At 41.2% G+C, this 17051-nt stretch overlaps 2 protein-coding genes across 6 annotated transcripts in view; one reads left to right on the top strand and one right to left on the bottom strand.

Annotated features, from left to right (window-relative positions):
- LOC143372794 (band 4.1-like protein 4) overlaps positions 1-10930 on the bottom strand; it is a 125625-nt gene extending 114695 nt beyond the window's left edge. Inside the window, exon 1 of one of the 4 annotated variants that reach the window (XM_076819344.1) lies at positions 10916-10930. The gene's annotated coding sequence lies outside the window, so the exon portion shown is untranslated. Of the gene's footprint in view, positions 1-2976; positions 3571-4403; positions 4503-10915 lie in introns of those variants that run through there. The other 3 variants (XM_076819343.1, XM_076819345.1, XM_076819342.1) reach the window with 3 other exon arrangements.
- The window catches only part of LOC143372793 (uncharacterized), a 72817-nt gene continuing 61341 nt past the window's right edge, over positions 5576-17051 (top strand). For both annotated transcript variants that reach the window (XM_076819341.1, XM_076819339.1), the window contains exons 1-3: positions 5576-5850; positions 6120-6199; positions 8714-8788. In XM_076819341.1, the coding sequence (XP_076675456.1) occupies positions 5748-5850; positions 6120-6199; positions 8714-8788 (258 nt within the window). In that variant the 5' untranslated portion in view covers positions 5576-5747. The remainder of the gene's footprint in view (positions 5851-6119; positions 6200-8713; positions 8789-17051) is intronic.

Below are 17051 nucleotides of genomic sequence, written 5' to 3'. Positions count from 1 at the left end.
CAGATATAACAGCAGTGTTCACGGTAAATTATCGTACTAATTTTTACACTCATTGGTACCTGTCGAATTCAAATGGCACTTGGAGTTATCACTATATTACAAGAGTACCACACGATTTCTATTAGTGATAGCATAAATTATGGATCCTGGAGTCCTATTTGAGAAATACCCCTTACATGGCAATAATAGGCCATTTGTTTTCCAAAAGATGGAGCTGGGTGAAAAATTTTGAAGTGCTAAGGTCCTGATTGGAGCTCATACCTTTCAACGTAAGGGCGAAGCGAACGTCTGTGACTAAACCATACGCACTTCAAGTCAAGTTTCATTGGGTACCCAACCGCAGCCGTGAACACGGAGAGACAACAACGAATAGCAATATTTTCAGATTATTATTCTTTCTCTCGTCCCCCTTCGATAGCCATAGAAAATCAGGGTCACGTGTTCCGACATCTATCGTTTTCCCGTGGTCACAGGCTGTAATTGTTTCACGTCACGTAGAGGCGCGTTTTCAAGCGATAGACACCCGTCACAAGCCGCTGGCAGAAGGTCAAGAGTCCAAGTACACGCTTTATCCTCGTGTCGTTTTAAAAATCCGTCTGTTCAATGTGCCGAACTGACGAGTGCCATTGAACTCGAGGGAGCGCCAGGCGGCTTGATGCATCTGTGGAACAGGTTCCGAATCCAGAATCCCTGAATCTGCCCCGAGATAATAGAAACCGACGGGGCTTAGCAAATTGCCACAGTTAACCCATATTGCGGAATTCATCGCTGGGAAGTCTGCCTTTATCAATTAGCAGGTCCATTCTCTGCCGAACCGTGACTCGGAACGATCGATACACCCAAACAAAAGTTCCACCACGGCTCAAGGAACCATTCACCTCCCCCTCCTGATAACGGGACACTATCAATGACGATCATTTCATCCACGGCCGCGGCGTCGGATCGTTACATTGAAATTAGCGCGAAACCGATGCGGCTAACCGATAGAGTAGAGTGAGGTAAGAGTGCGCACTTAGACTTCCCTAAAATCCTTAGTGTTACACTGAGAGCACATATCATTGTGTAAGAAATAACTACTACCCCTTATTATTCGATTGGCAGTGACTTCATGGAGATGTAACTGTCACAACATATAAAAAATAAATATTTCCAAAAAGTGTGAAGTGCGAACTTTTACCTGATATATAGAGCAAAAGTTCGCGTGTTATGGAGTAAATGTTATGGAGTAAATGTAAGTGTTTTATGTTCCTACATACATTTTTTTTTTTAATCAAGGTAACAGTAAGAGCACAGAACATTACTCCCGACTTCTGGAGGATCAGTGTATTCTTTTTCACAAGCAGGACAAATTATTTTTTCCATAGACGATGATGATTGGACTATTTTCTTTTTACAAGCGATTTATTTTGTGCCTTTCAAAATTTTTCCGGGGTAGATGTTATTCTTTGGATTTCTTTTGCTTTTCTAATTATTTCTTTGCACGTTAGCATTCAGATTTTCTTTTCATTGCTTCATTTACTGCAAGCTGATTTTTGAATGGGGAGTTTGCATTCGAACTCTTGCCCCACTGCATTGTGCGAACTCTTGCCCCCACAGCTACTTTTCCATTGTTTAATCAATCCTGTTATCCGCGAGGAGAACTGTAAACTTCTACCAGTACAATTGAATAGAAGAATTCCAGCTATGCCAGACGACATATTAATTAAAATATTTACTGATCAATTTATAGGAATAACGTTGATTCCTAAAAATGAGATTACATCAGAACTAACGAATTCAGAGCTGACCGCATTGTACGATAACAAAACGGAGCAGAGTTACACAATTCGACGCTAGTTACTCTATCTTGATTGACAATTGATTGTCCATCGCCATTGGCAATTGGTTGTCAATCGTCATTGGCAATTGATTGCCAATCACCATTGGCAATTGCCAGAACTCAAAAAATGATTTTCGCGTGGTGCGAACTTTTATCTCACTCTACTCTACAAAATTGCAATTTCCCCTGTAAATATCAGCGACAGTCATGGTGTCCTCGATTCCGTCCCTCGCTCGCTTTTACCTTCGGAATCTGCGGTTACGATAGCGAGAGCCGTCTGTATCGAGCGTGTTCGCATGCAGATTCGCGACGGCGATCACCGGCCGCGCGGTGAGAACCGGTGAGTTTTTCTCAAAATGTTGGATAAAGAGTAAAATTTAAGTGGGCCCCGAAGTCACGGCGCGCGCCAAGGACAAGCATCCCGAGGACATCGCCTCTAATTAATCCGACTTTACGCGGCGCGGCGTTCTCGCGTAAACGGGGAGAGCCAGGCCCCTTTGACATCCTCGACTTTTCTTATTTTCGGTTTCGTCTATCCGAGCGTCCGCGGCGGGGCTGAAGTCTCCGCTGCTTACTTTATTCCCCGCACAACTATCCGTTAAAAGAAGCGCGCTATGCAGCTCCATAATTGGTGCTTACAGCTAATAGCCCATTGTCTACCATAAAGAACCGGGGGAAAAATGTTTCATTTATCCGGGACGGTTTTCAGAGGCACCATCGGAAGAAACACGGACGCGGACGATCGCGTTTCGGAATACAATACGAAGTGCGCTTTCGTCCCACATTAAGCATTCGTTGATCGGCTTTAAGGAGGCATCAAATTATACCGACGATAAATTCCTCCCCGTTGCCAGTGGCCAAGCGTCTATCACTCCGCGGGGAGACAAAGAGGGTACACGATCTACCGCGACCGAGCCGAGGATTAATATCTCGCATCACGAATAAAATAACCCTTTATTTCCCTCGCGCCTTATGTCCGTCCCCTGTTCCTCAATAACACCGAGAATGAGCGCTGGAGACCTAGAAGCTACGCGAAGCTAGTTCGACCCGGATCGAGACGCTGAATATCGATCAGAGCCGAGCCACCCGATAACAATGAAAGAGGAAGAATGAGACTGAAGGAGAAGCTGGCGAGGCAGAGTCACGTTGGTACGCACCTTGACCGCGAGACTCAGATCCCAGATCGAAGGCACGCTGTCGCGGCGTTGATCGATGCGGCCCGTCCCGCTGGATGGGTCATCACACTTCCGGTGGGCGAGCAGTCGGAGGATCCACAGAAAATGCTTTTCGACGAACGGTAGGCGCGCACCAGTCACGAATAACCGAAGTGGTACGAAAAGGGTACCGTGAGGCCAACCGACGAGGGGAGAACGGTCCTCGGTGCCGTGTTTCACTGGACGCGCGTGAACCACCAGCAGTCAAGACGGTGCTGGTTGCGTGCACTGTGACATGTCAGGTGGCGAATTTCGTCTGTCGCGGGCGGAACGCGCGACGGCAACGGAAGCTCGCCGCGACTTGAACTGACCGCGCAGCGTGGAACGACGCGGAGGAAGGAAGTCGGATCGGCGATCGATGACACCGGCGGGATTAGAAGCGGAGAGCGGAACGTGTCAGGAGCAGAAGCGGAGGAAGGAGAAGTGGATGGATCCCAGCCGCGCTGGAGAGAGCGGGGCACGCCGGATCAGGGCAGTGGCTTCGCTCGGATCAGACTGAGCCGAGTCAACCGAAGGATCCAAGATATGCCTTTACCTTGCGCGCCTTCCTTTCCTTTCCTTCACCTTTCCTTCGCCCGCGAGCTCCGTCTCCGTTCCGCCCGGGGGCCGTCCCGTGCTGTTCACTCTGTTAATCGTGATAGCGTGGACAGTGACGTAGCTCGACCTGGGCCTTCGGCTACGCGCTCGCGGCGAGGATTCTGGCGCGTCACGCGATTGTCCGAAACGTCGTTTCCAACGCGCACGCCTGGCGGAGTAGGCGCGTTCACGCTTGATTCTTGGGGGCGGAATCGTATGAATTCTAGAAAGTTCTGGTGAATATTTTTTTTTTAATTCGCGGAAGACCTGCGTCCTTTTAGAACAACGACTCAGTTCATATAAATATTCTTATTTAAATAATAGAATAATTGAAAACATCGCGGAAACTTTGATTAAAAATACATGGTACACGAGGAAGTTCGATGAAGCTGTTTCTAATACAATCTGAAAGCAATAAGTTTGAATTAAGATTTGAATAAAGTACAGAATGGAACGATATATTATTATGTCAAATGTCGCATAGCATATGCCGAGGGGTTAAGAATAAGTATTCCAGAGTTACAATCTTTCTGAAGAGGACCCACCGGAGAACTCGATACACAATAACCATCCAATTTCGTTTTGATTTACAGAAAGGAAAAATTGGAAGGCGACGAAGAATTAATTCCTCATAGTAATATGGTATTGAAAATTACTAAGTTAATATTCCGCGCAGCAAAGAATCGAGTTGAAGCGGCCGCCCTTTTGTCGCGCTGCAACCGAATCCAAGGATACGGCCCTGCGTGTAAGCGCAGCATAGCGAAGCGTCTGTCCCTCTCTCAACCGCTACTCACCTTCCTCCGTTGAGGACTCAGCCTCGTGCTCGCCATTCTTCCTAATACTTTGGTACACGCCACGCAGAAAGAAGCCTCGTAAAAAGGTGCTGGCTCCATAATGTCCACGCGATCAACTCGACTTCCTAAAAATAAAGGGAACACACGACATAAATAAAAAAAAATGGGGGGGGCGAGAGAGGGGCACCCCTTTGAATCGTCTTTCGTTTGGGCATTAAGCCACTTTCCTGAATGACACGCTGCCGCGCCCTCCTCGAAGGGTTTTTATTCTCGAATTACGAGTGACGGCAGGGAATAGGGAAACCGGGCAATTTATTTGGCCAGAGAAAAGAAGTAAATCGACGCGAGAGCGTCCTGTTGAAAACAGGTGTTACGGGTGCGTGTTTCAACGGGCAAATGTGGCGCTTTCAAACGGTAATCTTTTCGCAGAGCATCGCGGCAATTTAGTACTTTAAATGCAAATGACGTTTATTTGCAGATCTCTGCACGCTTTTTTTCACGACACGCGTGGAATATTGTAATAAATAAGGGTTTTGAATAAGATCGTACTTCTTTCATTCATAATGGCCACGTCAACGAAAACGTCATCGTAATGGTAATATTTGGTGGTTGGGTCTTAACTAACGAACTTATTAACTCACTATGCGCTAGAGGCGTTTATCCGTTAAAAGATTTATGCAATAAACAGATGGGAGGTTTAATTACCGTATAAAGTCAGTGTGCTTTCCGTTGGAACAGATAATTCGTTATAGGTTCATTGTTTCTAGCGCGTAAACAATCGTAAATAATCGTGTCTCGTTAAAGAGGTGTCGTTCCAATATGGCGCTGGAAATTATGCATTCAATTCGACCACTGCTTACAGCCCTCTGACGGCAGAAACAAAACGCATCGCGACGTCAAATTCGAATGTGCTGCCCTCCTCGAGGCTGTGGCATAATTAGAAATGTCTCTATCGATAATATAATAATCCGACGAAGTTTGCAGTTCGCAAATACATAATGGCGTTAAATATTTCAAAATAGCCCAAGACACGAATGCCCTGGAGGTGTCATTCGAATATTTTTAAAAATAAAACTACCTCGCCGCCGTACGGAACTCCGTTATAAAATGGGGGAAAAGTCTCGAGGAATCTGGTACTTTCTTGCGTACTATTGCCAACCATGCCTCACTAAACTTGTGTATTTTGTGAAGGTTACGACGTGGTTCCTGTAACTTTATGTTTTGATACTTTTGTGCCGCTGACGTGTGTCATTTTGCCGGAATATGCAGTGTTCGTAACGTTAAAAAAGTGTGCAGTGATACGACCTGCGGAATACATTCAGCGATCAACTGTCGACGTGTAAAATGGCGTGGTTCGGTGACGGGCTGCCTAGCTTGTCGAATTTAAAGGGACAATTAACGAACTTTACGAAGGAGATGATGTCGGAGGGCATTGTAGAGGAAGTAGGTGCGTATGATATCCCCTAAATCACCGTACGATGAACGCCAAGTGTTGCTTGTTTTGACGTAACGTGGGAGGTTACTGACGACTGTCAACATAAGGGGCTGTTTTACCAAGCGAGTCCGTAAAATGGCGGGAAGTTCAAAACGAACGTACGCTATTTAAAGTTAGAGGCCAAAGTTTTACCGGCTCAACTGTGTATAGACAATCCTTCGAATTATGCATAGTTACTACTGATTAAATGTGAATCATTCAAATTATTTATTGTTCCACAGACGAACGATCGAAAGCGTTAAACGAAGCCAACGAAAAGTGCGTTGAATTGCAAGAGTTACTCAACTCGAAAGACGCCGAGGTGAGTGGAATATTAATCCTTGAAGTCCATACGAATAAGTTATCGGCATCCATGTTTATCTATGCTAATCTTTTATTGCCAAAATGTCGCGATAGCTAGCACATATATATCACATTAATTGCAAGAGTAAACTTACTGTTATTACGGATGAATAAATACGAAAGTACGTCAATTTGGTTTTACTCTCCTGCGTTTTAAATGAAGTTTTAGAATTAACGACTCTCCTGTAATCGCATATCCAAAGTGTATCGCAAATCCTTGGCACCCACGCAGATGTCGACTACGTTGATAACGACAGGGTTACGCTGCGGTTAGGAATCATTTTAACAGATGTTGCTTTCCGTAATAAACGGGATTGAGTGTAATGTACACACGTTTAACTTATCTCGCCTGACACCAACCCCGAATCCTTTCAACCCTCGGCAAGGACCGATACGAACCCATCCTTCGTCGGCCGATCAATCGCACGTTTCGTGTGATAAAGTTGTATCGTTTCAAACACATTTTTCATCGTGTTATCTAACAAATACACGACTTCGATCACGAAGAAAAATAAAAGAAATTCATATAATCCACAGTTTAGGACACGGAGAGCTCTAGTATTACGTAGTCTCCCGACGAATAAGCTATCTTCGTCTTCGTTAGGAATTAATTTAGGAGAGGCCTTAAATATTCCGTTCCGTCGACAATTGTCGCGTTTCTTTCACGAAATATTACTCGTCGGAACGACCTTCGTACGCGCAATCGTTCCACCGTGCAAAAATAGTTCTGCGAGGGGCGGAAGGGAGAACATGCTCGGAGGGGGGTCATTGAAGTCTGCACGGTCACGTCGTTCCGGTTTGTTATCGCGAACAATTTGTGGAAGCATAAGAGAGCGAAAGCGTGCGCCACGTTTGTCCGTGCTTTTGTGGCAGACCTGAGGACCATACCCTCTGTTGTTCTAGGAACCGATAGATAGCGATATCAAAGCCTTTGATCTACATTAACAATGCTTCTGCGCCGCCCCCTGTGTCCCTTAGAGATGCATATAACGTTACAGTGTTAATGCACCCGATCCTCATTGGCATTTACCGAGGGCAAGGTGTGCCCCGTTATATTAATCACAAGCTATTGTATTTAACATATTTTCCAAAGAGAGAAAAAGGAAGAAGAAAATGGGACGAAGCATTCGTACTCACGACCACAGGCCACAGATATCCAACTACAAGGTTGCAAATTGATGCTTTTAAAGTAATTTCGCTATTTCTGTTCTGGTAATGGTAGTGTCTTACTTACTTTTTTTTTTATAAATGCTATAAGGAAGATAGATTATCGCTAATTATGTCAAATACTCTTATCGTCCTTTGCATTTCTGTTTTTAGCATACAATTGTTTTCGAGTCATTTCTTCTTATCGTGTTGCACCAGAGCAACGTTGCACGTATGCAGTTACCGGCGAGCCTTACCAATGCAGAATGTTTGAGAAATAAAGGGAAATAAAGAAGCTATTACAATCACTACAAGCTTCTTGTAAACGAAAGTAAAAATTCTAGAATAAGCGAGTAAAATCCTCCAAGAATGTTCATTGTAATTAACGAGCCAGTGACCCCTTGTAATTAGTGAGATTGTCTTTGCCATTGTAATTAAGCGCCCCGGTGAATTTCGAGGGTGCACTCGTTTAATAATTAAGTAATTATTTCCACGTTCCTCGTTAGCAATCGTATAGGATTCTTTATTGGAAATCAATCGAATATGAAGAAAATATAGAAAATATTAAATCCACTCCATTCGTTACGGATGAAAGTCCCTTTAACCCCTTAGCGATGCACCCTAATTAAACTTTCTGCGTTCGTTCGTATTTTCGGAAACTCTTCCCCCAGAAGAATGTTGGAAAGCCTGTTTTATTAGAAATTATCGGCCACAGACTTATAACGACTGGAATCGTTTCGCTTTCATTGCTCCCAACGGCTGTTTAAGATGGTGTGGCATAGGTGGTATAACGTTTGGAGAAGGGGAAGGGCGGTTATCGCAGCGCAAACCTGAGATAAGGAAGGCAAACAGAAACGCGCATCGTACGGTCCCTATACCCACAGCGTACCACCGGACTTCCTTCTGATTATGGTTACCAATATTTAAGTCCGTAGCGTGATTACTGCCTTCCCCATGTCAGCGTTCTTTTCCCTTCTCGTTCCCTCCTTTTTTCCCCTCTATTTTTTTACTTTCTTTGCCCCACGAGATACCGATTTTCGTCGTGGTTTCAACCAGGACACCGAAGGGAATTCCAAGAATTCAATCGGCGCGATCATGGCTATCGGAAGAGCAATTGGAACTGTTTAACCGAAGCTTCCAAAATCCTCGAAATTTCCTCCGCCATTAGTGAAAAGACTCGACTGCGATGGGGCATGATTTTTTTTTTATTATGCAATTAAGCTAGCTCCCAGGGAGCCTCCACTTACTCCGAAATTGTTTAGCGATCTGTATAAGCGCTTATTATAATGACTCGCGGATGATATTAATCAGTTTTATTGTCGTGTAGATTTCACTCCTGCGCCGCCAAAACTGCGAGCTTCAGAAGACCGTCGTCGAACTGAACGCGAAGTCGAAGGAATCGGTAAGTTTACGAGACTTTTAATTTTGTATTAATGGCGCTACGATGCCATGGAAATAACGCAAACTGGGAAGGGTGTCTGGTTTTTAACGGAACCTGAATATTCAGTGCTTCTATGCGTGATGTTTGCTTGGTCAAGAGTAAATGATGTCGAAACGTTAATTGACGTGTAATTAATACAGCGATGATATTCAACGAAAGGAATTATGTATAAGTATGTAGATTTCCTTCCAATGTAATTAACCGCTCACAATTGGTTCACTTTCATAGCCAGCACAGTGTATCTGCTGAGCAGCAGCTGATGTGGCAGATACAAAACTGCTAAACACGTCTCGCCTCTTCGTGTTTCACTCGTGGCCCTTCCGATACTTCCACAGTGTGTCGTCAGTAACATACCAGTCTTAAAATCTCGCTAACACGCTCGTGCTGCTCCAAAATAATCTTCCACCTCATGCATTAACCCTCGTCAGACGGCACAATTTTACAACGTTAACGGACGGCAGAGGCACAATTGCACCCTCACATATTTTATATGAATATTCTGACTGTCGGTATAATTTGTAAGATAAATTGACAACATTTAGACTCAATGGAAATTCATAAAAAAAATTCCCAAATTTTCTTTTATAATGTAAATTATCTATTTTTTACTTTTTTATAATAACATAACATTATCATTAAAAAAAATCGTATTCTTTTTTCTTGCATTATCTTCATACAAAATATATGGGGGCGCCACTGTGCCTATGCCCCTGTTATGGATGCAACCCTCGACTCGACCCCCTATCTCGGAAGGGGGTTGAGATATTTCTCTGAAATTTGGTCTATATAATCTAGACCAAAAATTTAGAGATGTCACGAAACTTCAGGAAGACAAAGGCCCTCTCCAGCTTTTCGAAAAAATGTTATTGCAATTTAAAAACGTAAAAGTTACAATTGTACCTATGCCGCCTGACGAGGGTTAAGAAACGGAGCCCTTTGGTGCACTGGAGAATTTATTTGAGTTTCTTTCATGACGATTTTCATACAACTTTATTTTCGATAGCATATGATATCAATTTTTCTAAAATTTTCATAATCGATGATTCGAGAAGAAACACTCCACATTGCTACTATATTATTTTTATATTCCATATACACATGGAGCGTGATAAATGGTCTTTCAAGCAGTTTATTTGATCGAAAATTGTCCCACAATCTCCTAATACTAAACGTGCTTTAATCGCAATGCAGTGGATCAATTTTATTTCTTTCAATTTGCTATAAAAATAAAGGGACACGTGTACGGAAGATACGCGGTGTGGAAAATGTAGTAAACCGAGGGCACACAATTGGTACAATAATTAGTAACGTTAGATAAGGCTATAGCTTAGCAATGAGAGCGAGGACTTCGGATAATTGTTGCACACTTATCGTTGAAAAAGTGATACGTGAACTGGAAATATAATAATGCAAAGAAAGGTGTTATATGTGCCTCTTAGAAAACTATAAATATGCAGACACCTTAAACGCATACGTGAGGCGTTTAAAAGGATACATTTAAATATCTTCGTTGCTTTTGAATGCGCGAAATAATTGTTAAGGATAAAGTTATTGTACAAAATCCTTCGGTAGATATTAAACTCAATGGTGCTTGATGACAGAAACAATTTTACCATTTTCGGGGAGTAGTAGGTAATGATAAGGTATCTTAAAACAAAACGATGAAAACAGTATTTATTTATTCCCCTGAATTATACAAGAACATGAAAAAAATATACTATTCCATTCTAAGGGACTTTGAAACTTTGAAAAGCACGTCCCTTTATTCCCCTCATAAATTTACAAAAATGAAAGAAAATCAGTTGAAATCAGTGATCCCGCTGTCACGATTTGTGGCAAATATTCGTTCCTTTACTCCGCAACGAATAAAAGATTGCGACGCAATAGTCAGTGAATTCCACGTGTTTTTTCGTGCAGCTGTTAGTCGCGTACCATTTCATACGGAGTTCACAGCGAACGGTAGAGTTCCCTGAACTTTATGGCGACCGCGTATGCAGAAACGGCTCATACGACGCGTAGTGCACGCTCTGCGAAATGAAAAAAAAAAAAGAACGAAAGAGGAAGAAAAAAATCCAACAATAAGCGCACCTTAAGGATTGGTTGCGGTCGCACGATCCATAAACCACGCAGCACCCTCCGTCGTCGCACAACTCTTACCTCCGTTAACATTCGAAAGACGATAACTCATTGTTGGGTCATCGCAATAATAATCCACGATCGAGTGTCATTAAATTGCTGGCCGCGGTGCATTATTAAGTTTCGAAAGTGACGCAAGCATTTATACACGAACAGCAACTGCAGCCAGAATGAAGAATAGCCTCACTACTCGCCACCGTTTTCCTACGAGCTTGGAATTCTTAGTATTTTGTCTTGCTTTCGCGTGAAACATAGCTCGAATGACACGTGAGTATAAAATTGCTTATATCATGATTTCCAACGTAAGACATTCCTTCCGCAGTGTATTCACTGAATACCACTCCATCGGAGTTCTCTTTTGTGGGAATTATTGAAATTCGTGTAGGTAATGGACGATTGTTCGAGAACATGAATAATGAAAGATTAGGGGTTTGAGTTTTCCAGGGGGGAAATTGGAGCGTTTTCTGGGCCGGCCACAGGGGCGGAGGTGCAGCGGGTGCGAGGCACCCGGGCCCAGGCTGTACATGGGCCTAAGAAGAAGAGAAAATAAAACAGGAAAAATGAGAACGAAATTTTTTGTTTGATTAAAATTTAAGAAAAAATAAATTGGAACGTAATTTCTAAGATAATATTAAAATATTGTTAATGATATGGCAATAAAGAAGTCATATATTTAAATATGTTTATGTTTATTTGTTTAGTTCTTTCATTTTTTTATTTTATTCTCTATAATTATTGTTATTATCCCTTTTTCGTGATTTCGTTCTGTGTAAAGATATTATGCTTTTTTACCGCTGAGAAATTGTGTGGGGCCCCAAAATATTTCTTGCACCCGGGCCCCTTTATAGGGAAGGCCGGCCTTGAGCGTTTTCTACCAATGGGAACCTGGGAACCTTCTACCAATGGCGACGTCTCATAGAACTAAATATTAAAAAAACGAAAAAACCGCGGTAACTTTAAGGGCTGATTTCACCCCTTCAAAATGAATTTCCGCAGAAAAAAATTGCTCCTTGCATACTCGAATATGCTTCATTCACACAAAGTTTCATTAACCCTCGGTAAAAACTTTTTTGTCAGAACTCTTATTGCTTCAAATTATTTTTTAGCATGATGACACTTTAAATGTCAACTTTCTGCGATGGGCATATATTCTACAATGTTCAAACTTTATCTCAGAATTTTTTAGACTTAATTTAACAAATAGTTTTCAAATAACAACTGGTTGAAAATTGGCAGGGTCAAATTGACCCAGTGTGACAACGACGTTCGAAAAAGTAGGTGTGACAACCGAGGGTTAAAATCATAATTTTCGGATTGGGAATATTTCCTTGTTAGACATTTTGCTAAACAGCTAAAATATGCAAACGAACTTATTACACGCCCTAAGAATCCACCAACTTATTATAGTCGTACCGTAGTTTGTTAAAACTAAGTAGTTCTTGAATCAGGCATTAATTTTTTATCAGTTCATAAAATAGATCGTTATTTTAAGTTCATGTAAATAATTATTTTAAATAATTTCTAAAATAAAAATGGACATAACCTAAAATGACAAGTACAAAGAAGAAGAACCCTTATAAAAAGTGCAGCAAAGAATATTTAAAATAAGCTCTAGAGGATATAAATCATAATAAATTATCTGTGCGCATTGTTGTCATGTTTCTTACGTGATGAAAAATTAGTTCCCATCTACTTTATATGATCAAACACTAGTTCCCACTCACCTTATTATTCCATACCATATAAATAATTAAATTATACTTATTTTCAACTTTTTAAAAAATTTTCTCAAAGTTAAAACATAAATTTAACTTTTAATATCAAAGAAGTCCTATGATTTAGGATTGTATTACGTTAAAAATAAATATTAAATCGGGTAGCCTTGTGAACTAATCAGAAACTAGTTCTTTAACGGTAATAATCAGACCGATATGCAAACTGAAACCACCGGGCAGCATTCTCATAATCGCCCGAAGACGATAATACCGCCCCAACACCCCCATAAAACTACCCGAACCAGAAGACCATTCTAAACCCGAATACCCGATAATCTGAAGCCGCATCAGCATCCTTGGGAAGCGAAAAAAGATTCATAAATCCTTGTGCGAATCGGAAAGTATCAGGATAAAAAATGTGTCGACGAAGGAAATAGGCGGAAAGGCTAGTCCGAGGCTGCACCGTGTACCGCGATAGGAAACGTTCGCTAGGAATGCAAGATAAGCCGATAACCACAGCCTCGCACTTTATTTCATATCTTGGACCAACAAAGGATCGGTCCAACCTCCGTCACCCGTCATCGTGAGCGCTGGCCGAGGAGAAGGAGCCTTCCTTAGCTTTTCCCTCGCCTTTTGTACACCGCTTTCCGGATTCGTTTCGGCGACCCCACGAATTAAAAACACGCGTCGCCAGCGCGGAACACATGCGTCGCCGACACGGCTGATCAGAGGACATTGTGGCATTCACGAGCCTCTGCACCACCGGATGTGGCCGGTGACCTCCGCCACCTCGGCTTTTAATAACTAATCAGGTGTTGGAGCTCCGTGTCGCTTCGATCGCGCACGGTAGACGGGCGACGGGGAAAAATTGGTGACAGTGACTCATCCCTCGTCAACGACGGTCGCGCTGCCTAAGTGCCGTCGTTTTCGATTACGGGTCCTTGGTGTCGATCGCTGCTAATGCATCGAAAATTACGTAGTGCATTTACCAGCCACAACACTTCCCGCGTTTCGAGTAATGGAGGATCACCATGCCCTGAAGTTGTGTTCTATTTCTATAACAAGGGACGATCCCGAACCCAAAATTTAAAAGAAATCTGAAACTTTGTGAATGTGTAGGGGATTTCCTCCTGATTATCTATCTATAACGCAATATTTGTTTGCTGCCCAAATTCACTCTGAGGGGGAAATTAACCCCTGGAAATTCGGCTATCTTCTGATTTTATTTTGTAACTCGCAATCTGTAAAAGATAGGAAAAAAGTTTCAACGCAGAAGTTATTTTTTTTAATTAGGACTATCATTTGGTAACTTACAGTTTTTATAGTTCGCGAGTTATAACACAAAATCGGAAAATAGCCGGAATTTAAGGGGTCAATTTCACCCCTTTAGAGTGAATTCGGGCAGCAAACAAAAATTGCGTTGTAATCAGGAGGAAATTCCCTACATGTTTACAGAGTCTCGGAATTTGTTGAATTTCTGGGTTTGGGATCTTTCCTCGTAAGTGCCAAAATTAAAAAAAAAAATATTGGGAAATGTTCTACGTGCCTATGGCAATACTATAGTATAGAATTTTAATGCAATTTCCATTTGTAAGTAAGTTACCAATAGTGCTATAAATATGGTGCCGCTAGTACGTCCACGACACTTTTGAAGAAAATAATGTAAGTGCCAATTAGCTATGAGCAAACAGGGCACTTACAGTGGTTGCAAATTTAAATGAAGGGTACATTCTCTATAATTAAGAGGTGGTACATACAGTGTTTTTTACAAACACAATTCTTTTTTCATGAATTTCGGCTATATTAATGCAAACGTAGAAAATTTTGTGATGCATTTGGGTTATTATATTCTTAAGGGGACCTTCCGGTCTAGGGCCCAAAAAAATAGGTGATATTTAGGAATTAATTAAAGGAAAACTACTATATATAATTTAATGGGACTTTTTGCATTGTATTAAGGATGTCTTATATTATAGAAATATATTTTTTGTTTTATAAATTACTCATTGCAGACGGCACTGGGGAGTCGTTAAGTCAAGGCGTCAAAAGATTGATCCAAATCGGTGGGATCTGTATCTCCAAAAATTATTACCCGATTCGACTGAACCTTTTTTTATTCTTAAGAATATACTTTTAGCTAGGGGAGAAACCAGAACAAAATACAAAAATAAGATTTTTTTTAGAAAATAACGACACTTGAATTTTGAAATCACTTTTTCTCTATAGTTTTCATCCTTTCAACGCCTTTGAAAATTATAAATTTTCAATTTTTTGTATTTGTTTCTGGTATCCCTCCTAGCCAGAAGTATATTCTTCAAAATAAAAAAAGTTTCAGTCGAATCGGATAATAACTTTTGGAAATACAGGTCCCACCGTTTTGAGAACACTGTTTCGAGAAAAACGCGTTTAAAGTTTTACGCGAGTGCCGAGTGGCCGGGGGTTACCCATGCATTTTCCGCTACTCCAATGCCAATAACTTCGGGAATTTTACGAATTTCAAAAAATTGTTTTAAACACGTATTCCTAAAAGGTTGAAAATTTGAAAAATAAAATAAAAAAATCGACTTTTAGACCGGAACCTCCCCTTAAGCATATTTGGAGAGCTGTTAGGCCTGTTTCACACATTTACGGCACGGCACGGCACCGTTTATACGGCAAAAGGAACGAAAATCATATGGAGACCTTTCACACGTGACGGCGGCCGTTCCTTTTACCGTATAGACGGTGCCGTGCCGTGCCGTGAATGTGTGAAACAGGCCTTACTTTTTGACCCGTCGGGTACCCGGACATTACCCAGGATGACTTCAAGCAATTGAATATAGTGTTGTCTGTGATTGTCTGCGGTATAGTCTGATGCAAACCGAAAATGCTCGAACAATACCACATTCAATGGCTTGAAGTTATTCCGGGTAGCCGGGTACCCGACGCACAGTGCTACGCGTATAGGGGCGTTCCTAGACAAAACTCATAACATCTGAACTAATCAGTTTTCGTCCTAAGTACCCTAATAACTTTTTAAAGAGAATATATAAATGCATCAATTGGTGTATAAAAAATATACAGTTCTATTAAAAACATTAAGGCGACCTTGATTTTTCAATGAATAAAATGTTTTTTATTAATATTACTTTCGCAATTTGTTGGAAACATTTTTTTTCTTCAAATTATTTTTATCACGTGTAGCGCGTTTGACTGCTATTTTAAAACTGAAGACAGCATACAGGATGAAAAAGTCATGGTAGATATGGAGGACTGTCGATGCATTGTATGAACAATGAGAAAAGGCGAATGTTTAGACTAACTTACGTGTCTTATGCCTTCGCGGGACGCACGAGAGGAGCCCCAGCGACTACGCTAAGGGTCGGAGCGATTAACGTCTTAATAATGATTTTGGCTATTTTTTCTGTTTCGTGCAAATTCGAGCAGTTGAAATTGACGTTAATATACAGTTTAATGATCCCTAAATTAATACACAAAAATCACGGAGGTATTTTTTGGTATTTTTTTTAAAAGTCCCATCGAAGTTGATAAAAATTTAACATAAAGAATTAGTACAAATTGTTAGTATTGTAAAAAACTGACTCGGCAGTTTTAAAGGTATGACAGTATTAAACACAACTTATAAAAACCAAATGAAAAACATAAACATTCTGCCAATGGCACGTGTTTGAAAGAATGCAGCGAAATTTGTAATGCATTTCTAGTATCACTTTTGACAACAAATTATTAAATTCAGCAGAAGTTATGGGTAACATTGAAACCTACGTTCCTTTATTAACATTTTAAGATACAAGAATTTGTAGATTAATCACTTCGAATTATTGACTTTTGTCTAATTTTCTCTAAATTTGAGGCAGTGAGAGCGACAACAGACCAACCCACATTAAATTTTTTTCCCCCTATTTTATATGATTAGTAGAACCTATTGGAATACGTTATTGCTAACTAACTCAATTTCGAAAAAATGTGGGCCAGTCCGTTGTTGCTCTCACTGCCTCATTTAGCAATCGAAACAAATTAAATTTCGTAAATAATTTAATGTCAGAGTAGTGTCTTCTCTCTCCTGAAAAATCTGATTTTTGGCACTTACAGTGTTTTCTACAATGACTCTTCAATTTCTATCCACGCGACTTCATTCTCCATCAACTGAATTTGTTTACGATGACTCCGTTGCAAGTGCTTGCGTGTTATGCAATTAGATGATCGCTGCATGGTGATTACTCTTCTATATTCGATCATGCCTATTGATACATTTTACTGGCTTAATTTGTTAACCGTGACGTACTTTATCGCAGCCGCGCTCCTCCCACTCGGCTAAATATTAACTCAATAAGAGCACGTTAATTGCTACTCCACAGTGCCATTTAAAGTTA

Source organism: Andrena cerasifolii, chromosome 9, assembly GCF_050908995.1.
Source record: "Andrena cerasifolii isolate SP2316 chromosome 9, iyAndCera1_principal, whole genome shotgun sequence".
In the NCBI taxonomy this organism is placed as follows: domain Eukaryota; kingdom Metazoa; phylum Arthropoda; class Insecta; order Hymenoptera; family Andrenidae; genus Andrena; species Andrena cerasifolii.
Note: the sequence above shows the minus strand (reverse complement) of the source record. Positions and strands in the feature narration are given on the sequence as shown.